This window comes from Equus caballus, chromosome 4 (genome assembly GCF_041296265.1).
Source record: "Equus caballus isolate H_3958 breed thoroughbred chromosome 4, TB-T2T, whole genome shotgun sequence".
NCBI lineage: Eukaryota > Metazoa > Chordata > Mammalia > Perissodactyla > Equidae > Equus > Equus caballus.
This window is the reverse complement of record NC_091687.1, coordinates 94,074,930-94,100,555: the sequence shown is the minus strand read 5'-3', so window position 1 is coordinate 94,100,555 and position 25,626 is coordinate 94,074,930. Positions and strand designations below refer to the sequence as shown.

General features: G+C 40.7%; 1 protein-coding gene across 4 annotated transcripts in view; it reads right to left on the bottom strand.

Annotated features, from left to right (window-relative positions):
- The window catches only part of NUP205 (nucleoporin 205), a 79,372-nt gene extending 65,915 nt beyond the window's left edge, over positions 1 to 13,457 (bottom strand). The window contains exons 1-6 of one of the 4 annotated variants that reach the window (XM_070265900.1): positions 13,177 to 13,227; positions 7,205 to 7,529; positions 4,904 to 5,046; positions 3,470 to 3,641; positions 1,463 to 1,607; positions 417 to 576 (exon numbers count right to left, since the gene is read on the bottom strand). In XM_070265900.1, coding sequence (XP_070122001.1) covers positions 417 to 576; positions 1,463 to 1,607; positions 3,470 to 3,641; positions 4,904 to 4,954 — 528 coding nt within the window. In that variant the 5' untranslated portion in view covers positions 4,955 to 5,046; positions 7,205 to 7,529; positions 13,177 to 13,227. Of the gene's footprint in view, positions 1 to 416; positions 577 to 1,462; positions 1,608 to 3,469; positions 3,642 to 4,903; positions 5,047 to 7,204; positions 7,530 to 13,176 lie in introns of all 4 variants that reach the window. The other 3 variants (XM_070265901.1, XM_070265899.1, XM_023639762.2) reach the window with 3 other exon arrangements.
- Positions 13,458 to 25,626: the final 12,169 nt, after the last annotated feature.

Genomic DNA, 25,626 nt, shown 5'->3' with positions numbered 1-25,626 from the left:
AATATATGATTATCAGGATAAATAAATTACAGTGAAGCCTGGTCTTACTCCACAATGTAAACTGTCTTTTACAAAGGCTAACTAAACAAATGTATCTGAATCCACGAGTGACCCTAAACTCACAGCTCTGGAATTCTGAACAAACCCTAATGTTAATTCCTCATTCTTAAGTTCCAAGCTCCTTTATGGGATAATCAATTTCTTGAGGAGTTCATTCCAGAAAAAGAGCTAGAATGGCACATAAGTAACTAGAAAGAAGCTGAAACAACTGCAAGTCAATTTCATGGACACAGCTGCCTACACACTTTAACACGCATTACTAATTTTTGTATGCCTGCATTAGAAGAATGTTCTAATTATCATGACTTTTCTGCCTCCGAGACACAGACAACCATGAAGTGATCTCAAACTCTTGCCTCTTTGCGATGTTTTTCACTGCCCAAGCCTCTCTCGCGCTGCAGTTTTTCAAACTCATTGTTCACATCAATCTGTGACACCAGAGTAAGGACTTTGTAAGTCAATCCTTGCTCCATCAGCTCATCTGTAAAGCGTGTTGTCATGGAAACTAGCTCTGGACTGTAATGAAAAGAAATCAATAAACAAAGTTATAATGAACAGTAATGTTTATACGTCCTCATTATATGGACACAGCAAATGCTCTTTTTATTTTTTTTATTTATTTATTTTTTGTTAAAGATTGGCACCTGGGCTAACAACTGTTGCCATTCTTTTTTTATTTTTTTCTGCTTTATCTCCCCAAACCCCCTCTGTACATAACTGTATGTCTTAGTTGCAGATCCTTCTAGTTGTGGGATGTGGGAGGTCGCCTCAACGTGGCCTGATAAGCAGTGCCATGTCTGCGCCCAGGATCCGAAGCCTGGGCCGCCGCAGTGGAGCGCACGAACTTAACCACTTGGCCATGGAGCTGGCCCCTCTTTTTATTTTTATTTATTTTTTTTTTGGTGAGGAAGATTGGCCCTGGGCTAACATCTGTGCCAATCTTCCTCTATTTTGTACGTGGGATGCCACCACAGCAGAGCTTAATGTGCGGCATGTAGGCCCACACCCAGGATCCGAATCCACAAACCCCAGGCAGCTGAAGTGGAGAGTGCAAACCTAACCCCTACGCCACCAGGCCAGCCCCTGCTGCTCTTTTGACAATAATGTTGCATTACTGGAAACAACGAGGATGAATTATAACCTAGCTCTTTTCATTCTTTCTAGATCATTGGGTTTCAATAAGCTTCTAACCACAACTTGAGTTATTTTATATTTGTAAAAAAATAAAGCAGGTTTAAACTACTGTGTCATTCTTGGCAGAATAAGGGAGTATTTATTACTCAATTTATGTTACATACTTTACTGAAAATTGTACACGTCAATGAGAAATTTTTGTTTTTCTAAAATTATAACTCTTCAAGTAATTTCTAATTAACCCCTGAAATCCTAAGAAGCACCACACCTGAGTTCAAGGGTCCATGTCTTTCCTCGTCTAGACTGTATCAAGGCTTTCAGGGAATTTGCAATGCATCGTTTTCCATCCCAGTATAAAAGAACAGCTACTAATCCTCTAGTGAGGCCAGGAAAATGCGGCTGTTGGTGCTCTCCTAGAGAAGAAAGTTAAGAAATAATTAGTAAATAAACTCTTATGTGTTTAGGAAGAGACAAAAATCAGTATACCAATGTTCAATTCAAAGAAATCGCAGAATCTCAGGGTTTACAGGGCCCTGAAGGTCCTCTACTTCAAACATCCATCTACTGTTTTAGTCTCTTTCACATGAAATCTTTCAAATATTTGGAAATTTCTTTCCCTAGAGTCTTCTCTGGAAATGAGATAAGCTTTTCTTATGTTTCAATTTCACTTGCCCTTTTAACTGCTCTCCTTTGAATAAGTTCCACTTTGTCTTTTTTAAAGTAACTCGCCTACAGTTCAGTGTCATTTCCCATGGCTTCTTTCTTCCCTTAGCCCAATCACTCCTGCACTTCACACCCTTCTGTCACCCAAATTCATCTCACTGCCTCACACCTCTATACCAGTGATTTCTCCTTCTGGACGCCCTTTGTCCTCCTGAGTGCACACCTATTGCACTTGACATATGCCTATGTACTCATTTTTTAACACCTGCCTTAAGCCTCATGATCTTCATGAAAACTCTCTACAACATGAGGTCAATTTAATCCACTTCCCTCTGTACCCTCACTAAATCTTGCAACAAACTTACATTGATGCAGCTAATGGTGTCATAATTATTTGTTTCCATGTCTTTCTCAATTATTAGACCCTGAGCTCCTTTACACTAGCTGAAGTTTTATCCATCTTTATATCCCTGAAGTTTTAACACAGAGCCTGGCCCACGGCACACACGAAACAAATGTTTGCTAGATGAAAGTTCTGAGTTAAACTCAAAACTCAAGCATGTCCAGTTAACGTCTCCATCATAGAACGGGAAAACTACCTTACTCGTTCTCAAAATCACACTTTTTATGTAGCCTTAGGTTAAAAAGGACTTTGGCAGCCACGAGGTATCTTTAGACACATTAGACTTTCTTTCAACTAAAAGGCCCACATGACTTCTCCACATGGCTCTATTATAATTAAAATGAATTATTTATTTTATGGAAATTTCAATCTTTTCTCTACATAGCAGCCAGAGAAATAATTTCCAACTTATTCCAGATTCTGTAACTCTTCAGCTTAAAGCCCAGGCCAACAACTTCCCACTGCAATTAGAATAAAGTCCAAATACTTTTCATGGTCAGCAAGATGGAGTATGATCTGATTCCTGCTCTATCTTCATGTTCCTTCACTCTCCCCCTCACTCCTGATGCTCCAGGCTCAGTGGTCTTTTATCCTTTAGCATGACTTTGTGCTCACCTCAAGCACTCGCTGTCTGCTCTGCCTGGAACACTCTTCGCCAACAACTCTGGCTCTGTGTCATCATGCAGGTCTCAGGTTAAATGTCCCAAACCCAGAGAGGCCTTCTCTAAGTGTCCTATTTAGAGTTGCCCCGCATCAGTTCCTACCCTCTATATCCCACTGCTTTGTGTTCTTTTCTTCCTAGAATTCAGTATTATTGAAATTATCTTTTTTTAGACATATTCATTGTCTGAATCACCCCCATGAGAAAGAAACTCCAAAAAAGTAGTGACTATACCTTCTTATTCATTATATGGCAATTAAAGCTTTGTGCAATAAAACTTCTGAGATGCAGCCAGTTATTCTTTGCTAGTAAATTACCATGTAAAAGCCTATCTTAAAACAGTTAAATTACCTTTAACAACTCCAATCACTAAAGCCTTCCTAAACTCAAAGATAAACAAAAGGAAATATTTTGAATATGTTTTTTAAAATAAACTACGTACTTAAAAACCATTTTGCAATCTAAATGATGTAATATTTTAAAGTGCGAGTAAACAATTTTATAATTCTGCACTACCTTACCATAGGTTCAGTTAAATGTCAACCTACCGGCGAGGAGAAGCTCAACAGCTGCCAATTCTCCAATATCAAAAAGGTCACTGAGGATAAAGGCCTCTTTAATGAGCTGTTCGGGAAGAAGCCGGGTCCCCTGCTGACCCTGGATGGCGACTCCTTCTGTACTGGCTTTCTGAACCTTCTCATGTTGTTGAACATTTTTTGGCTACCATGATTAAAAAAAATAAATAAGATCATGTAATGAAAACGGTACATTGGAAACAAGGTCTATTAAATTGTTACCTAAAGAAGTTTATTCATGATAAGGCAGCCGGGTTAACACAACAAAAGAAGTATTTTCTTGTCAGATAATCTATAATTAGACCTTTATGAGGTAAATTTTGTATTACATTCAACTTTCTATACTATTACCACCTTCTCAATAACTGCTTCTCCTAAACTCTGAACTACAAAATTTTGAGAAAGCACACAAAATAGCATACTACTTTTCAAGTTCCTAAGGAACTTTTCCAATTATATATTTAATAAATAAAAACAATAAGGTCTTTAAGTAGGAAATAAATAGATATATGAATTGTTGAATTAATGAGTAGGGCTAATAATGATAGTTTATTAATATATTATTGAAAATGTAGTCTTATTTCCAAGAGAATAGAATTACTTGATGGATCCTAAGATCTTAAAAATTTACACTTTGAAAAAGGCCACAAAGGTCATTTAATCTAACTCCTCTGTTAACAGATGGGAAAACTGATGCCCAGCTAAGTCAGGTGACTTGCCTGTGGGCATACAACTCTAGTGGTAGAGCCAAGACTGGAACTCAGCTCAACTGGCTCCCGGGCTAGGGCTCTTTCTACTAACGATAGAAACAAAAGCTAAAAAAGCAAAAGGCCATTTCTGGTAAGACGAACCCATAAATAATTCTTAGATGGTCTTCTTAGTCTAAAAAATAAAATTGTCAATTAGCAAGGAAAGGTGTTTCCAAATATGAATCCCATTCACTAAAGAACTCTATTCCTGGTTAAAAAGGATCTCAAGACGTAGTGATTAATGATACGCAAGAATTAATTATTTCAGCTAACACAACTTGCATGACACTATGAAGAGTTAAAATGTTGAAATGTACCTGGAAATTAATAAAATAATCAATCTTACTGAGTTTAGATGTATTAACTATAGGTCAGAAATTTCAAGGAGCTCATTTTTCTGGAATATACTGAACTTTCTAAATCATATTCAAATATTATTAAGATATCTCCTAGCTAAAGATAAATATAATAGTAACCTCCATGGAGAACAAAAAGAAGATAATAACTGCTCCTAGGAAAAGCCACATTTTTAGAAAAAACTTGAATCAATGAACTAGGACAACTAACATACTTCATTTACATACATTAAGAATTTACTTGCTCCTTCAATCTTTAAAAAAGAAAGCAAAGCCAAGAAGCAAAAAAGAAAATTTCCTACTGGGTTTTTGAACAATGAGATGAAGTCAGGTTTGTGTTTCTTCAAAATCATATCAAGAAGATGGACAGCTTCAGGTTGTCTTCTCCAAAGAGCGTTGCCCACTGTTTGCCAGATGTCTTTGTAAGGACCCCAGAGACTAGCAGCTTAAGGAAAAAATAAGGAAAACTAGCATCAAATAAAACATATATTTGGAAAATAATATAAGGTTACTGTCTATACATTTTACCCATGCTCACAACTACTTTTAAATGTACAAAGTTATACACACAAAGCAAACATACATACAAACCAAACATTAAAAGTGTACTTACTAGAATTCTCAAGTAACAATATAAACATCATTTTATCTAACTTAATACAACATAAAGTAAATCCTGACTTTAAATTGGAACATCAACTGAACCTGATATTTTGCCCCTTTATTAGCTATAAGACACGGAAATAACCTTTTTAAATTTCAATTTCCTTACGTATAAAATAGTCACATCATCTGCCTCACACGGTTTAATGGATCAAATGAGATAAACTAGATAAAACACACAATACAGTGCCTGGCATATTGTAGGCACTCAAATATAAGTGCCTTTCTGTTCCTCCCTAGAATGCAAATGAAACCCAAGGGTAAAAAAGCTGGGGGGGGGGGGAGGGGAATCAGATTTCATGTAATTAGCAGCTGAAAAATAAGTATTTTATTTTGGCTGGGACACTAGCTATTACAAAACAGCATAGACATAAGGAATACTTCTGTAAATTCATATGAGAAGGATCCCATTTTGACTCGTAAAGGTAATAATAATAAGGAACACTGAGCTTTTGCTATGTGCTACTGAGCACAGTTCTAAGGTCTTTACACGCGTTATTTCATCTCAAACACTATGAGGTCAGCAGTATGTCTTCCTCCATTTTATAGATAGGAAAATGAAGCAGAGAGGTCAAGAAACTCACTACGGTCACACTGGATAAATAGGTTGTGAACTGAGGCAGCAGCATCAGAATGCGCCCTAGTCACTAAGCATTAGTGCCTCCATACATAATATTTGGAAAGGGAAAACGTCTGAGAAGATGATTTAGGTATTTCAGACATATCTGGTAAACATTCTGGTAAGTGAAGAAATTAAGATTACATCTAGACATATTTAGGCAAATTCATCTAAACTCATCCAAATTCACTTCTCTAAAAATATTTAAGCTCCATTAGTGAACAGTAAAATACCATAGGGGAAAAGAGAAACAATCCTGGTCTTTAAAAACTTACAATCAGGTTTGGGAGACAAAGTATACATAAATGAAATATTTCAATGACAACACAAAAAAGGAATATGATTGTTGCCACAAAAGATATAAGAATTTCAAGAGAGTAAAATGATGGTCAAGGATTTCTAAGGGATGGCTGTACTTGGGTAGCAATCTGAAAGACGGAGAAAATCCAACGAACAACCAAGGGAAAGTGTGAGCAAAGGCTCACAGATAGGTCTGAAAGACAGAGAATTCAAAGAGCAGCACTGAGATTACAGAGGTCAGAGCGGTGGCTTTCGAACCTTTTTGACTATAACTCATGGTAAGAAACATTCCATATCTACCCAGTGCACACATACATGCAAAAGTGAAACAAAAGTTTAATATGAAATACTAATGAATATTCATTTATTAGAAAAATGCACTCTGATATTTTGTCTTCTGTTTCCTTTTATTGATGGGGGACCCATTAGTTTATTTTAGACCCACTGTTTGAAAAACACTACCCTGAAGCCCAAGATTTCTGTTTGCAAACAATCAGACATGGTACTCATATGCGTTTATAAAGACTATGAAAAGGAAACAAGTCAAAACCAACCAATTAAACAGAAACTTGGAACTAACTATAGCCTACACTTTAAAGGGTGGTTGTAAATGGTTAACTACTATCTGAGGAAATACAAATCCAAATAAAGCTACCAGGACAGTAAGGATGACAGGAAAGAGAGCTGTAACCTAATGAAATGCATTACAATCTTACGAACAATGTTGTCAGAAGAAAGCAATGTACTGCAAAAAAAATTTTTATGGGGGATATGCAGGGAGGGGACAGACTAAACCAGTCAAGCTAGATCATTAATTCATCTGACAAATATTTACTAAGGGCATTCTATGTACCAGGGACTACAGACTGAGCAAGACAGACAGGATCCCAGGCCTCATGGAACTTATAGATTGACAAAAGAGACAGACATTGAACGCAGACTTCAAAAACAATTACCAGCATAATAAAAGGTATGATGGAGAAGTGCAGGGTGCCAGAACAAATAAAAGGAAGAATCTAACCTAATCTGAAGGGCAGGGCAGGAAGCGATGTGTTAGGTCTTTGGCGTGGGGATATGGAGGAATGGGAATCAGCACGTCTAGACCTTACAGAGAAAGAGATCGTCCAGCTCCCTGCTTTGCTTCCCCTGCTTTGGTCCCATACTTGCCAATCTTCTGATTAAAAAATACAGTTTGGGGCCGGCCCCGTGGCCGAGTGGTTAAGTTCGCGCGCTCTGCTGTGGCAGCCCAGGGTTTCGCCAGTTCGGATCCTGGGCGCGGACATGGCGCCACTCATCCGGCCATGTTGAGGCAGCGTCCCAGATGCCACAGCTAGAAGGACCTGCAACTAAGAACATACAACCATGTACCAGGGGGGATTTGGGGAAGATAAAGCAGCGAAGAAAAAAAAAAAAAAAAGATTGGCAACAGTTGTTAGCTCAGGCACCAATCTTTAAAAAAAAAAAAAAAAAAAAACCAATAGGGGGCCGCCTCCGTGGCCAAGTGGTTAAGTTTGCGCACTCCACTGCGGCAGCCCAGGGTTCGGATCCTGGGCGCGGACATGGCACCGCTTGTCAGGCCACATTGAGGTGGCGTCCCACATCCCACAACTAGAAGGACCTGCAACTAAGATATACAACTATGTACAGAGGGGGTTTGGGGAGATAAAGCAGAAAAAAAAAATACAGTTTGTCATATAAGCTTCTAGAGTAAAGAATGTGCTGACTAACCAATAAGATTACCCATGCAGATATACTTCCTATTAAAGATCAATAAATTGGGGGCCGGCCTGGTGGCTCAGTGGTTAAGTGCACATGTTCCGCTTCAGCGGCCTGGGGTTCGCTGGTTGGGATCCCAGGTGCAGACATGGCACCACTTGGCAAGCCATGCTGTGGCAGGCGTCCCGCGTATAAAGTAGAGGAAGATGGGCATGGATGTTAGCTCAGGGCCAGTCTTCCTCAGCAAAAAGAGGAGGATTGGCGGCAGATGTTAGCTTAGGGCTAATCTTCCTCAAAAAAAAAAAGATCAATAAATTGGCTTACTGGTTATACATCTGTCTTAGATCCTGAGTTTGGAGAAAAATCAATTACTGGGATGTAATCTACTCTGGCTACACTAACAAATATCAGAGTTCAAATCTGTCAAAATGAGGACCCAACCCTGGATCCTGGTGCCCACCCGTGAGGTGCTAGTTGGATGCTGACTAGCTGACTTCCCTAGAGATTATTTTGTTGGCCTTCTCTAACTGCAAAGGATAGAGCAGGTTTGAGCCTTGGATTCCAGTCCAAGATGGAATTTTTCCTATTAGTAAGTGGAAAAATTTCAAGTAGTAGATGACAAAACACAATTGGTATTGTGGGACAATGGTGTGGTTCATGGACTAACTAGAACAGGAAGTGTCAGGAACCAAGGCTGGTAGGTAGGTAAGCCACTCATGAGGTGGTGAAATGTAAGTAGGATAAGGCAGCCAAATAGAAAGGAAAGGCCTGTCAGTAGAGAAGGGTCAGAATTGGTAATTTATTTGCACAGGGTATAATGGAAAGATATCAAAAATGACTCCTAGGCAAATATGAAACTTGCCTTACCACAGGTATTTCAAAAATCTAACAAAAAGCTGACAGAAGTCAATTCTCTGCCTTTAAAAGTAACACCGAGGCTGGCCCCGTGGCCAAGTGGTTACCTTCACGCACTCTGCTCAGGGTTTAGCCAGTTCGGATCCTGGGCCTGGACATGGCACCACTCATCAAGCCATGCTGAGGCGGCGTCCCACATACCACAACTAGAAGGACCCACAACTAAAAATATACAACTATGTACCAGGGGACTTTGGGGAGAAAAAAGAAAAATAAAATCTTTAAAAGTAACACAATATACAATAGAACCTCTGAAGAACAAATACATTTCTTTGTGCTATACATACTTAGCATAACAAGCTCAGGGAGTTTTAGAGAAAAACTTTATCTTCCCTCCTTTATGGGAGGCATCCAATAACAGGTCACAAATCTCCACACAAAAAAACCCACGTATGCTGGCCTCCTTAGTCTCTCATTAACATCAACACATCACAGAAGGTAACTGCAACAAAGAGTTATTGTCAGTCTGTCTTTGATTACAAATGAAAGGAGGCTAAAAATTTTTCCAAATTACTAAAGATGTATTTTTAAAAACAGTGATCTGTATATTTGAGAAATACATTTATTTTCCTTAATGTTTAGGGACACCTCCAGCAAATCACATTTATTGACTCATACATCATGTACTAGGTGCTGGTAAGCTTATAGTGTAGTGAGGAAACACACGGATCACACAGTCATACATTAGCATAAAATCCAATTTGCTAAGTGCTATGAAGGAGAAGGTACCCAAGGCAAGAGATCACATATTAGAGGAATCTCACCTAGCCAAGGACATCAGGGAAGGGAAGGATTCCCTTCCCGGAAGTGATGATTAGGCTGAAATCTGAAGGATAAAGTGAGACTTAACTGAGGGGTGGGAGGTAAGGACAGGCATTCCAGGAAGAGAGGATAGCACATGGGTTCCCACAGCAAGAGGGAACAGTGCATTCTCAAAGAACTGAGAAGAAGGCTAAGAGAGCTAGAGTACAGAAAAGGGTTTGGCAAGGGAGGAGACTGCAACACCAAGCGGGGCTTCCTAGCCCTTGTTAATGATTTGGGTCTTTATCCTAAAAGATCAAGCTAGATAAAAATTAAAAAATGTCTGCTGGACTTCGTGAAATAGAAGAGCATGTTAACCTCACTGAAAGCTGTTTAGGAGGATGCGAAGAGACTAGAGTGGGTGGAGGAAGTGGAGGAATGGAAATGGATTCAGTGTATGCTGATGAATCTTTTGAACAGTTTGTGAAGAGGAGTAAGAGGACAGAGTGAGACATGAGATGAAGATAAAGAGGGGAGGTTAGCAGAAGAAAAGCAGCAAGAAAGAGATGTGAATATACGAGAGAGAAGGGGTTATAGGGAGAAGGGCATAAAGGGTGGGATCTACCTTAGATAGGAAGCCACAGGGAAAGTGATTCAAAAGGGACAGATATAGTTTCTAGATCTGAAGGTGAAAAGAGAGCTCATGTCCATTTGCATCTATTTTCTCTGTGACTAGGAGACTGAGGGGTCAGTTGGAGGATAAAGATTTGAGGAGCGTGGAAAAGGTATGAAATAGTCAATGATGTGAACAGGACAATAGTGACCAGAGTGCCACAGAGGGACTGTCAAGTAGTGTTAATGGTGGCTTACTAACAAGCCTGTATGTCTACTCGGCCGGGATGAGACAGGTCACGTTACTAGTAAGTCACCCAGCTGAAACTCAAGCGCAGGCCTTAGAACTCTGCAACTTCTATTTTTGCCCCATTCTACAACTCTAAGACATTTAATTTTTTTGAATTGTGGTAAAAAACACATAACACAGAATCTGCCATCTTAAGCATTTTTAAGAGTGTAGTTCAGCAGTGTCAAGTGCATTCACATTGTTGTACAACAGATCTCCAGAACTTTTTCATCTAGCAAAAGTGAAACTCTGTACCCATTAGACAACAATTCTAACTCCCTGCAGCCCCTGGCAACCAGCATTCTGGTTATGAGTTTGACAACTTTCTATACCTCCTATAAGTGGAATCACAGTGTTCGTCTTTTTGCCACAGGCTTACTTCACGTAGCAGAATGTCCTCAAGGTTCATCTGTCTTGTAGCATGTGACAGTATTTCCTTTTTAAGGCTGAATAAGATTCCATTGTATGTACAATACTACATTTTGTTATCCATTCATCCTTGTACAGACATTTGGGCTGCTTCCCTAAAATGTTTAATTTTTTTTTAAAAAAAATTCTCCTGACTTAGCTTTTAAAAACGTTTCCTTTCTATGTTACCAGTTAAACACTCTTGCCACAAGGCCTTATTATTCAATGTATACCCTTGCAGCTGTTGGCAACTCCTTTTCCTTTTCCCTTTAATGATTTATGTTGAATGATGGTAACTGGGATGAGTATGTACTAAAGAAATGTATATAACCACACTTACAACATGCAACCCTGGGCCTGGGCCAGTGGCAGGGTGGTTAAGGCTCTGTTCACTCAGCTTCCACAGCCCAGGTTCATGGGTTCGGGTCCCAGGCACAGACCTACTCCACTCACCAGCCACGCTTGTCCCATATACAAAAAATAATAGAGAATTGGCAGGGATGTTAGCTCAGGGCTAATCTTCCTCATGCAAAAAAAACCGAGGAGGGTTGGCAATGGATGTTAGCTCAGGGCAAATCTTCTCCCAGAAAAAAACAAAACATGTAACCCTCGCTTTTAAGTTTCCTTCTGAGTGGGAGGGCAGGACAGCAATATTAAGGGAGTAACTTCATTACTAACATTCAGATATATGAAAATTTGATGTAATAAAATGAATTACGTTGTGCTTAAGTAGTAGCATGTAGTAGTTTAAGCACCTGAGACTGGCTTAGAATCATTAGCTGTATAACCTTGGGGAACTTACTTACCTACCCTAAGTTTCTATTTCCAAATCTGAAAAATGAGGTATTTAATAGCAGCTACCTCATAGGTGTATAAAGGAGATTAAATGAGATAATGGAAGTAAAACACTTAGTCCAGTGCCTGGCACACAGCAGGTATTCAATAAACATAATGCATTATTATAAAAGAATTTATCGTAGTGTTTCTAAAATGGTTTGATCTGCAAAACTCAGATTTAGATAACTTTTCATGAATATCAGTCCTGTGGAAAGTATAACAAGCCAAAACCAAAAAAAAAAAGAGACTGTATAATTAGAGACAGAAAGAAAAGGAGTCCGGGAAAGACTCCTTTTTTTTTTTTTTTTATTAAAGATTGGCGCCTGAGCTAACAACTGTTGCCAATCTTTTTTTTTTTTTTCTGCTTTTCCTCCCCAAATCCCCTCAGTACATAGTAGTGTATCTTAGTTGTGGGTCCTTCTAGTTGTGGCACGTGGGATGCCGCCTCAGCGTGGGCTGACGAGCGGTGCCATGTCGGTGCCCAGGGTCCGAACAGGCCCGCAGGCCGCTGAAGCGGAGCGCGGGAACTCAACCACTCGGCCAAGGGCTCGGCCCGGGGAAAGACTCCTCTTGAATGACATTCTCTACAAGTATTTACCATACAGATATACTTTTAATTGGCCCATGAAGCTATGCGCGTCTCAATCCAGGCAGTGACATTCTGAGCTGGAAATTATTCGCTTTCAGGATCGCTCCGCCCCATGCAGGGCTTTCCGCATCCTTCCTCCGCCCACTAGGCGCCAGCAGCCGAACGCAGGAATTGTGACAATCAAAACGCACCCAACTCTTCAAACGCCCCTGGGGGGCAGTACCGACTCAGATTGAGAACCAGAAAAGGATCCACCCCAAATCTTCCAAGTTCCTTTACTACCTTCTAGATTCTACCCCGCCGCGAAGATCTACTGCTCCGAAGGTCCAGGAGCATCCAGGGATGGGCCACACCCGCAGAGCTCGGAGTCATCTGCTGTACCCATGGCACCTCCTTCCCGGCCACCTTCCAGACTGCGGGCTTCATAATCCTCGCTTCCTGCAGGACCCTCTAACCTCCACGAGGGGCCCCCGTGCCCTACTTTGAGGTGCGAGTTTTCAGCCTGCGCTCGTGACTGAAAATACCTGGGGTCCACCGGACTCATTGCCGGAACCTTGCACGCCCAGGCGAAATCCAGGCCACAGACACCCCCGGGATGGGGGGGTGGGAGGGACCAGGCTCAGACCTGGGCTGCAAGAGACTGCAGGCTGGGTTCCAGTAGACCAAGCCTCCTTGCCCGGACCCTCAAACCCAACTCGAGGGCTAGAGCCGCAGCGCCGACGCGCGCCATTCAAACTGGGGAGGGGCAGAGTCTAGGCCCAGAGCTAAGGAAAAGCAGGCATCAAGCACAAGTGGGGGCCTGGACTCCGAGCAACCTGACAGCCCGGGTCTCTCACTGAAGATCGTCGCTGGGTCCCAGTTTCCCTTTAGCCCTGGCCGCACTTACCCGAATTTACCGCCAACAGCGTCGCCATCTTGAAGGCGCACTAACGGAGTCCTCCTGCCTCACAGAGGCCCAGAAAATGATGAGGCTGCCCGAGGCGACGCCTGAACAGAAAGGTAGCATGCTGGCCCCTGCGAACGGCACGCTCGGCCGACTCCGCCGTACAAAGCCTCGAAAATCTGCTGTGGGTCACAGACGTCAATTTTCTCCGGGATTATTCCCATTCTAATAAGGCGAGGACAACCAGTTGGGAGACGCGAGGTCCTCGATTTGACGTTAATTGTGCAGTGCATCCTGGGACTTGTAGTTTCTTTCTAACGATGACTGAAGTTGGTTAGGTGGAAAAGATGTTTTGAGACTAGTTATTGAAATGATGCCCATTTATGATATTATAAAAGCCGTAAATTCAAATCATTATCTCCATTTCAAGTTAAATCTTCCTTGCATTACTCCTTTACTTTGGGGAGTGGAGTGGGGTAAAAGATGTCTGCACCTCAGTCATTTGATGGGTTACAAACTAAGTTTTCATAACATTTAAATATACCAAGTGTTTTGCGTCAACGTAGTTACATAGAGTGAAACAAATCATAACTTTTTATTATGAAATTTCCAAATGTATGCAAAATTAGAATAATTCCTGTCCCCCACCTCCAACATGGGAGATTATTTTGAAGCAATTTCCAGAATTATAAATAAACACCAAATATTTTTCTACCTAAGTACCGCCCAAATAGCTGGATCTACTTTTTTCACTCGCTAAATTTGGGTTTGCTAAATTTCATACTAAAACATAAGGAGTCATTACCATTTACTATTATATGTCAGGTATTTATTAAGAATTTTACGTTATCTCATTTAATCCCTGAAACAATCCTATTAGGAAGATTATAGCTATTATAGCTATATAATTATATATGTATAATATATAATTATAGATACTTATCTCAGAGGTGGTCAATGTGCCTTACAGTCTCACTTTATCAACTCCAACATTCCACTGAGGTTAGGAGGAAATAGAGCCAGCTTATATTCCCATTTCATTTTTGGACATCAGAATTAAAATATGTAGACAAAATCCCAGGGTACGTTTTTAAGAAAATCAGGCATATTCCTTCTTTTGAACAAAAAATATTGAGTGACACAATGTACATCAGGTGAAACACAAAAGTCACTGATTTTTTTTGAAAGTCGTTGTTATATAGAGACAAATGCCAGAGTACAATGAAAGTGTTTTTAAGGAGTGAAAGGGAAGAGAGAATTATTTTTCCCCAAGTTTGGCATGAAAGTGAGAAGAATATTGAGCAGAAACTTGGCAGGAAGTGGCATTCAAAGAAGATTTTCTTTCTCAGCACTATTACAAGCCTTTCCCACACACACTCTTTAAGCCCACACATTTCCCTCTCCATAGATCACTTCGCTTTCTATGAAGGAACTCTTTGACTTCCTGCAACTCCCCTCACCCATCATCACACTTACAAGCATTCTCTCACAGGTTTCCTCAATCCATAGCAATCAGGATATTGGCATCATAACTCCTATAAAACTATTCTCAGTATGGTTACCAGTGATCAATTGTCAAATCTGATAAGCATTTTTCTGAATTTCTTCGAAATTCTTCTTTCCCTTGACTTGTGGGGCACCACCCCTCCTGGTTTTCCTCCAGTCTTTCTAGTTCTTCTTTTTAAGTTTCCTACCTGGACTTTTCTTCCTCTTCTCATCGCTAAATGTAGCTCCTCCCTGTCAGTCATTCCCAGCCTCTGTTCTTTTTACTCTGTTCGCTTCTGGGAAATCTATGGCTTCTTACTACCACCTGTTTGCTGATGGATTCTATATTTGTATCTCCAGTGTGGTCCTCTCTCCTGGGCTTTAGATTTGTATATCCAACTTGTCTACCCCCCATCTCTATAGATTGTCACACAGGCATCTCAAAATCAATCAAGTAATACAAAACTTAAATGAGCATTTTCCTCTTAAAACTCTGCCACCTGTATCCACTCAGTTGCCAAAGTCAGAAACCTGGGAGTCATTCTATATTCCTCCTTCAATTGCCAAATCCTATTCATTCTACCTCATAAATATTTCTGGAACCCTTTTTCTCTTCTTTCCTCCCTATGTCATTGTTCTCTCAGGTCTCATCTTCTTATACTTGATATGTTGCCATCGGCTTCTCACCAGTCTTCCTGATTTCCATCTCAGCCCCCTTTCAGGGACTCTCAAAGTGATTTTCAAATACACAAATCAGATCATATGCTGGCCCTGATCAAAATTTCTCACTGACCTATTCCCTAAAGGTACTATTTGAAGACTTCTTAGGAAGGCACGCATGCCACTTCCTGATCTGGTTCGGCCTCCTTCTTCAACCTCCTTACCCTCACTCTTCCTCAGGCGCCCTTTACTATTCTGAACTATTTATTATTCTCCAAGTACAGCATGCTTTCTTTTTGGGGGGGAGGAAGATCAGCCCTGAGCTAAGATCTGTTACCAATCTTCCTCTTTTCTTGCTTAAGGAAGATTGTCTCTGAGCTAACATCTGTGCCTACCTTCCTCTATTTTGTACATGGGATGCCGCCACAGCATGGCTTGACAAGTGGTCTGTAGGCCCTCGCCTGGGATCCAAACCTGCGAACCCCAGACCACCGGAACAGAGCATGTGAACATAACCACAATGCCACTAAGCCGGCCCCACAACATGCTTTCTTGTACCACATATTGATGCCTTTGCACCTGCTGCTCTACCTGCCTGGAATGCCCTTCCTTCCTTTCCCCATCCCTCTGTGGGCCACCCACGAAGTTAACCTCCCAAACATGACCTGTCTTCCGAGTCTCACGGCCTGTGTTAATGCTGCCTCCATGATGCTATCCTTGACTCCCCTCAACCGATTTAGGGGTTTCTTTCCCCACATCCCTATCACACTGTAACCCATCTCTATTATAGCCCTGTGTTCTGTGACATTGTCTCCCCACTAAAACTGTTAGCTTCTTTCTGGTAGATTGTCATTAAAAAGCCCTGAAGGAATCACACGTCCCTGAATTCAAGCCATTGGATAACCATCTGCCACCCTGAATCTGGGTGGACCTTATGACTTGCTTGGGCCAAAAAAATGCAGCAGAAGTGACACTGAGTGAGTTCCAAGCCTAGGATTTGGCCTCGCTGCATCCTCTCTTGCTCTTTTGCTGCCTTTAGACACCAGGTAAGGAAACTCGGGCTAGCCTCCTTGAGGACGAGAGACCACGGCAGAAGCCTAACCAGACTCCAGATGTTCAGCTCCCCCAGCTGAGATGCCAGACGTGAGTAAGGTCATCTCTGATCCTCCAGTCTGCAAATGGGTGAGTCTGGCCCAGATGACAGAATTGTGGCTCTTGTTTTTAGCCATAGTTTTGTGGGTTTATGTCCAAAACACAACTGGTCTACTCCTGTAGAGCAACAGCTGTGTCTTTTATATTTGTATTACCTGCTCCCGCCACATCTCGGGCTTGCAGTTACAATTCAGAAAAAAACAATTGGCAGTGCTTGGTGCTTCCATGATCTACTGGAAGAGAGAGAGGTCACGTATAACTGTGGTGAAGAGCACAGACCCTAGAGCCAGGTTTCCTTGCTTCTGTCACTTATTAGCTGTGAAATCCTCCTCAGTGGCCCAGTTTTCTCCTTTCTAAATGGGGAGAATGATATTAGTACCTACATCATAGAGTTGTTAAGAGGGTTATTTGTAAAGTTCTTAGAGTGTGGCTGACACACAGTGCTATATGAATATTTGTTAAATAAAAATAAACTATTTCTAAGTCAAAGTAAGTGTTAAATGGAGGTATAGTTGATTACTTAGGACAAGTTCAGCCAAGTTGTTCAGTGCACTGCAAATGTGGAAGCACCCAGCAACGAAACACTGTGTGATTTATCTGGGGTAAGGGGTAGGACTGTGCCCTAGTCTAGTTGATCTATTATTTGTAACTTTCTTCATTGCCCCAATTAATTTTTAACTGTCTACACAAAGTTCTAAGGACAGTTAATTCTTATTTGGAGCCTAGAAAATGAAAATTACATGAAGAAAGTGGCACTTGAGGGGTCGGCCCCATGGCCGATTGGTTAAGTGTGTGTGCTCTGCTTCAGCAGCCCAGGGTTTCACTGGTTCGGATCCTGGGCGAGGACATGGCACCACTCATCAGGCCACGCTGAGGCGGCATCCCACGTGCCACAACTAGAAGGACCCACAACTAAAAACATACAACTATGTACCAGGGAACTTTGGGAAGAAAAAGGAAAAATAAAAAAAAATCTTAAAAAAAAAGAAATTGGCACTCAAATGGACAGATGACAGGAATTTACATGGTCATGAAAGTGTATGGTGCCAGGGAGTGGGGGAACGGATCAGTGAAAAATTGATGATGTGCCAGGTTTTGGATTTACAGACTTGCAACAACTCCCCTGGACAAGGCTTAGAATTTAGATGAGTGTCACGTTCTGTGATTTTCCACATCCTGCCCAGGGGAGGACTCCAGGCATGACAGGTTCGCCATGATGTGTTGACCCCAGTCAGTGGCCAGCTGTGGGTTTGCAGTCGCAGAACCACTGGTCTTGGAATACTGGTACTCTCTGGTGGAGTAGTAAACAAATTTGCTCTGGATTTTCCCCCAAAGACCCACAACCACAATGCAGCAAGTGGGTCCAATGGAAGAGCTCCCCTTCATAGTCGGATTATTCCAACAGCCTCCTAACTGGTCTTCATGTCTCCAGTCTCACTCATTTCCAGTTCATCCTCTGCACTGTAACCAGAGGGATCACTTAGTCCTCTCCTGAAAACCCTTCAAGTTCTTGTCACTGCCCTGAGGGGAAGTCCATACTTCTTAGAATGGCTTACAAGGCTCCTCATGATGTGGCTCCTTCAGGCCTCTTAAATTTAATCTCACACCTAGATTCTTCTTTAGTAACTACTGCAGCAACTTAGATACACATTCTTAGACCCTCCAGCTCCACAAGACCCTTTACCAGAGCAGCCCCCTTCTTCGTGGGGTATTCCCTCTGGCTACTGTGTCACATCTTCCTTCCCTCTGACTCTTTGTTGCACTCTCTTCCCTTTCTAGAATATCTTTAGCCCCTTCATCTGGTTACTCCTCTCAGGAATCACCTTCCCCTACACCACTCTTACCTAAGGTGGGATTGTGTGCCCTCCTGTGTGCTCCCATAATGCGTTAGAATTTTCTACCACTTTGTCTGTCTGTCTATCCTTCTGGACTGAAAGCTCCACATAAAAGAGCAGAGGTATCCAATGAATGTTTGTTGAATGAATAAGGGTGAGGAAAGGTCAAGCTGCTGTCTTCCACCCATTGCCAGACTATGTTGTGGGCTCCTTGAAGATAGCTTCATAAACCACCGCCTCTCTTGCAAGTGCCTGAAAACTCCAGGATAAGAAGGCTGGGTGCGTCCTTTCCTGATGCATGGACTACCAATCCAGACCTAAAGGGGATAGGGTACTCCATACTTCATTTTATGAAAAACACCAGGCCTCCAGCTATGGAATTAGCTGGTTGAACCCCTTGAGAGGGTTTCCTATAGGTACGGAAACTTTGGCCATGACAGACAGTGTCTGCCACAATGGTACATGACAAAACAGGAAAACGGGTAGGAGTAGAGTAGTGTGGAAGTACTGGTGGCAAAGTCAATTGATCTGATCAAAAAGGTTCTGGATTGTACTCTGGGAATTAGCACGAACTCTTGGCTCCAGCCTTGGGCAGGGAGTGTTTGAAGGAGAGGGGCGAGTTACTGAGGAAAGCAGAATTCTGCCTGCGTGTGATGAAAGAGCCGAGCATTCATCCTATCAGAAGAGCACTCAAAGTGAAACTATGTACGAGGAACAAGAAAGCATTAATTGAAATAAACTACTGCACTGTTCAGGACACGATGTAAACTCAGAAACAAAGAACAATAGGAAATATTCCCAAATGCAAACAAACGCAAAAGAAAGAAAGGAAAGAAAGAAGATTTTAAGAAAGAGTCCAGATTAACATGAAGCTGTTCCATGTATCATTTCTTTAAGCTTCTATTTAGCTTAGGGCCATTCTTCAGGGATGTGCATTTTATATCTTCTCTTCCCACATCACGGAAGAATTGAGATTTCAGGAAAAGACTGATAAACAATGTAAAGTAAAGCACGCTGGTGGAATTGAGGCAAGACTTTTGATACAGGTTGCTCTAAATCTAATTTCTATTTTGCCAGTGACTTACTGTGTGACTGTTAGCAAGTTATTCAACCTCTCCGAGCCTGAGTTTTCTCATCTATTAAAATAGATAGGATTGCTGCGAAGATGCAGTGGAATAGCCTATGAATTTAACATAAAGCACTTAGAAGATATTCTGCTGTAGTAATAGGATGATCAAACTAAAGAACAATGAAGGTAAAGTATGGGGATTAAATAAAGGAAAAAGGAATCATTGAATAAGAGTGTCTGATAAAGATGTCTTAAGGCAGTACTAAAAATAATATAGCGTCAATGAATTCTATTAATGAGGCTCCCATGACAGAGTTAACTCAACCATGTTACACAACCCTATACATTTTAAATTGCACATTGAATAAGCACATGAGCAGTAATAAGACTAATTTAAATGCTTTTAAAATTAGATAGGAAATTGATGTAGCTGCAGGAACTCAGAGCTGAATTTACTGTGATTTTAAGATTTCAATCACTAGCCATAAGTGTGACGACCCCAAAGCAAGGCAATCATTTTTTAAATTTAATTTAAGAAAAGAAAATGTACTATCTGGCATTGAAATATGGTGGCTTCTTGCTTTCTAAAATTGCCTCTGCATAGTACCTGCAGCAAGACGGGGTACTCATTTTTGTTTATTGTGATAAAATATACATAACATAAAATTAGCCATTTTTTAGTGTATGGTTCTGTGGCATGAAGTACATTCACACTGTTCTACAAGCATAACCACCATCCGTCTCCAGAACTTTTTCATCTTCCCCAACTGAACTCTGTACCCATTAAACACCTCCTTATTCTCCCCTCCTCCCGTCCCTGGGAAACCCCATTCTACTTTCTGATTCTATGAATTTGACTATCTAGGTACCTCAGATATGTGGAATCATACAATATTTGTCCTTTTGTGACTGGCTTATTTTTCACTTATCATAATGCCAAGGTTCATCCATGTTGTAGGATATGTCACGATTTCCTTCCTTTTTAAGGCTGAGTAGTAGCCCATTGTATGTATATACCACATTTTATTTATCCATTCATCTACCAATGGACACCTGAGTTGCTTCTACATTTCGACTATGGTGAACAACGCTGCTATGAACATGGGTGTACAAATATCTCTTTGAGTCCCTACGTTCATTTATTCTAGGAATATATACAGAAGTGGAATTGCTGGCTCATATGGCAATTCTGTGTTTAATTTTTTGAAAAATCACCATACTGTTCCACAGCAGCTCCACCATTTTGCATTCTCCCCAACAGTGTACAAGGGTTCCAATTTCTCCAAATCTGGGCCAACATTTGTTATTTTCTTCTTTTTTTAAATAGCCATTCTAATAGGGTATGAAGTGGTATCTCATTGTGGGTTTGATTTGCATTTCCTTCATGATTATGATGTTGAGCATCTTTTTATGTGCCTATTGGCCATTTGTATCTTCTTTGGAGAAATGTCTATTCAGGTTTTTACTCATTTTTTAAATCCAGTTGTTGGGGTTTTTTTTGTTGATGTGTACGAGTTCTTTATATATTCTGGATATTAATCCCTTATCGAGTATTCATTTTTTTTTCATTTTATATTTATTTGATTGTTTTAAAATGCATTATTTTAGGGCTGGCCCGGTGGTGCAGTGGTTATGTTCACACGTTCCATTTTGGCAGCCTGGGCTTCGCCAGTTCGGATCCTGGGTGTGGACATGGCACTGCTTGGCAAGCCATGCTGTGGTAGGTGTCCCACATATAAAGTAGAAGAAAATGGGCATAGATATTAGCTCAGGGCCAGTCTTCCTCAGCAAAAAGAGAAGGATTAGCAGCAGATGTTAGCTCAGGGCTAATCTTCCTCAAAAAAAAAAAAAAAGCATTATTTTAAAAACCAGGATCACTCTGCAAGAGACCAGGAAAAGGTGTTAATTATGTTCAAGACTTTAGGTCACTGGAAGCGCTCCTTCCTTTGTTCATTTTTTAAACAGTGAAAGTGCAAAAGAGAAAATTAAAATCGCCATAATCCCAGCAGTCAGAGAGATAACTTCAGTAATTTTTCGGTTGGCAATGTTAGGAAACCTTTGTGATGACCGAATCCTAAAGCTAAAAGATGCTTATGAAAATCCAGTCCATCCTCTTGCCTTCAGACAGAACAAAGCGTAAACAAGACAGACGAGAATACATCTCCCCATACACACCATCTCTCTCAAAAGATGATTATAAGTTTAGGAAATACGTGTAGACAGGTGGTTTGAATCAACTGTTAAGGTATAAATATGAAGTATTAAGTTTTTTTTAAATGTAAAAGTCACTGATATTTCATAGTTGCAAATAAGTACTGTAAAGTCATAATGGAGATATAGGAAGAAATAGTATGTCAAGACTTCAAAAGGAAGGAAACCCTTCAATAGGAATAAATACAGGCCAAATCATAAAACTGTAACCCACAATAGAACGTGTGCTCTGTGTAGGCGGGGATATTTATTCTATTCACTTATATCTCTCAAGTACCTAGAACAGTACCTAATACCCCATAGTAGGTGATAATAAATATTTGTTGAATGAATGAATGTACAGGAGAAAAAAGTTGGTGCACAGGCAGAGTAGGATTGAGAGAGAAAAAAACAATTGAGAAGGGTCCAAGAAAAAAATCACAAGGAAAATTAAAAAACCTTTCAAACTGAATGAAAGTTAACCATCTTGGAAAAGCAAAGCAAACTAAATGTATGTGGAAGAAGAAAACAATAAACAAATGGAAATCAATCAACTAGAAAATGGAAAAGAAAGATAAAGAGAAAGTCAATGAAACCAACTGTTCTTTGAAAAGAATAAAATTGATAAATCTTTAGCTTGATTGATTAAGAAAAAAAGGGAGAATGACATAAATTCCAATTTCAGAAAGAAAGAGGAAACATCACTTCAGATACTACAGATATTTAAAAGATAGTAGGGGCCAGCCCGGTGGCACAGTGGTTAAGTGCGCATGTTCCGCTTCTTGGCAGCCCGGGGTTCGCCGGTTCAGATCCCGGGTGCGGAGATGGCACCACTTGGCACCCCACACTGTGGTAGGGGTCCCACATATAAAGTAGAGGAAGATGGGCATGGATGTTAGCTCAGGGCCAGTCTTCCTCAGCAAAAAGAGGAGTACTGGCAGCAGTTAGCTCAGGGCTAATCTTCCTCAAAAACGAAACAAAAGAGAGAAAAAATAAATAAATAAAACCATACTGATTTAAAAAATTTAAAAAAAGATAGTAAAGGAATATTATGAACAGCTTCATGCCAATACATTAGACAACTTAGATAAAATGGTCAATTTCCCTAAAAGACAAACGTTTCCAAAATAGAAAACCCAAATAGCTTTATATCTGTTATGAAATTGAATTTGTAATGAACTAGTCTACAAAAAAACTCAAGGCCTCATTGCCTTACTTGCTGAATGTGAACAAATGTTTAAGAAATGATACCAATCCTACAAAAACTCCTTCAGAAAATGGAAGAGTAAACACTTCCCAGTTAATTTTATGAGGCCATTATTAACCTGATAAAGTCAAAGACATTACAGAAAAGAACACTACAGACCAATATTATTCATGAACATAGATGCCAAAATCCTTAATAGGAACAACTACTAAAAATAGCCAAACAAACTCAGCAATATATAGGAAGGATAATACATCATGACTAAATGAGCTTTAAAAATTCACTTTTAGCAGTTTCTTTTCAATCATAGAGGGACTGATGCTCACTAATTCTGTTTTATAAGGAGAGTAAATGGCAAAAGAGAATTCTAGTGTTTACCCAGAGATACTACTAAGCCAGCTGAAATCTTTGGATAGGCTTGTCCAGGCTCTCTCTCCACAGGATAGTGGCAGTTACAAATCTAGGTCTTTTGCTCCCCTTTTCCCAAGAAGACAGAAGGCTCTGTCTGTTAGCAAATTTTTGTTTTGTTTTTCATTTTTTCCAGAATTAATTCAATCAGCAACCTCTTGATGAGATTGGAATGCACTCCTGTCTCTGGATTGGACTTGGTCTTCAAAGTTTCTATAACACATTGGCACTCTGTCTCTTAGGGTTTGCTGTGGTCTGAATGTTTGTGTCCTCCCGAAATTCATATATTGAAATCCTAATCCCCACTGTGATAGCATTAGGAGGTGGGGCCCTCGGGAGGTGATTGGGTCTCATGGACACAGCCCTCACAAATGAGATTAATGCCCTTATAAAAGAGGCTCCAGACAGCTAGCTCACCCCTTCCACCATGATAAGTGTGCAACCCAGAAGAGGACCCTCACCTGACCATGTTGGCACCCTGATCTTGGACTTCCAGCCTCCAGAACTGTGAGAAATAAATCTTGGCTGTTTATAAGCCACCCAGTCTACGATATTTTGTTATACCAGCCTGAACGGACTAAGATAGGATTTCTTGCAAATGACCATTTCACACAAATAGTGTAATCACTATTTTAGTTTATTGTTTATAATCATTATTAGTTTCACTCTCAGATGAATTATTTGGCAAATTAATTGTTTAATGGCTAACTCTCTCACTAAAGAGTATGAGAGCAGGAACCATCTTCCTCTCACAGTTAACCTTCAGCAACTAGCTTAAGTACCTGGTTCAATAAACAGTTGAATAAATGAATCTGTGAATCTCCAATGATAACCTTTTCCTCATTCCCCAATTCTAGGATATTTTATTATCTTGTTACTGATTCTTTTATTGGGCACAATTTAACAAAATGTTTGCTCCCCTTTTTGTAGTGTTTTGAGTTCTTTAAGTAGGAATAATCCTATCTGAGAGACATGGGACTGGGAAAAAGCACAACAATCCTTTCAACAACCAGGACCAGTCCACCACCTGAATGTAGAAGTGGGAGGCAGTATTACTTTCAATTACGCAGGACAACATTTCTACTCAGGGCCAAACAGAGGTTAGAATGACAACACCTGAATCTGGCCCTCCCTAGAGGGTCGCTCCCCACAACAGGCCATCTTGGCTCTCTTGACCTCTAATTCATCTCAGCATTGTCCCCACTCCTCACCTGCTCATGGGTGGGTGACTAAAGGAGCTCTGAGAAGCATTTGTCTGTTTGCTGTTCAGGTCAGAAGCTTAAATCAGCAGCAAGCAGAGATTCTCCAGGGTGAAACCTCACTTGCAGGGGCTACTGTGGGCCTACTAGCTCCTGAGCATTTTGAATCATGACTCTAATTGCAGAGTCCTCAGCTAGACTCATTTCACCTGCAATCCAAGGGTCCCATCAGTCCTAGACTTCTGCTGGAGGTGGAACTGCGTCCTTATATCTCACCTCAATTTGATGGCTCTGAAATATGGAGCTGACTAGCCCCGTTAAACTCTGGCACACTGACCCGTTAGCTGTACAGGTGGCTCATTCTATTCTTCTGTCCCACCCAGAGTGGGAAGGGCCCTGTTGCTCCACAGGGTAAAGACAAGGCCAGGTTGAGAGCCAAGGCAGTTCAGGCGAGGTGCCATTCATTACCTAGAGGCTGGGCAGAAACCCGGAAATCAGCTCTGAGCTGACAAGCTACTGCAAGGAAAGGCCCCTAGGGTAATAGGGGACAGAGCCTGCTTGACAGTTTTGTTTCCCATTGTGAATTAATGAACTGGCATTCTGATTTTACTATTATCAATCTCTTGTGAATTTTTTTTTAGCATGAGTCAGTTCCCTACTGCCCACACTCCACTGGGTAATTAACAAAAGAGATTTCCAAACCAACCAATCCAAGGATGCAATATCAGAACAGGATTATTTCAAAGCAATCCCATCCTTACTGATCCTTTCCCTGCCCTCTCACAACTGCCTCTCCTCCATCCTCCACCCAGTAGCCAGGGCAATCTTTGTACAATATAAATCCAGTCATGGCACTCTGCTACTCAAAAGTTTTAATGGTGTTTCATTGTATTAAGTTGCACCAAGTGAAATGACTGGTCAAAAATGAAAATCAACAATTTTACATAGATCAACCTAATACTTAAGATAAAATAGAAACTCCTTGCCTATAAGGACTTGTATGATCTGGACCCAATCTCTTCTTACTCTTTTACCTATCTTGCTGTCTTCATCATGCAAAGGTTTTCCATTTTTTTCTTACAGCAACCCACAATAAGAAATACAGTTTACATCATGATCCAGGATCCACACGTATATAAGCAAAAGTAATGTGCTTTTGGTCTTGATTAGACCATTACTTCCTAAGAGAAGCTTTCTTCAACCAACCTGTGCAAATGGATGCCACCCCACCCTTGATTCTCTACTATT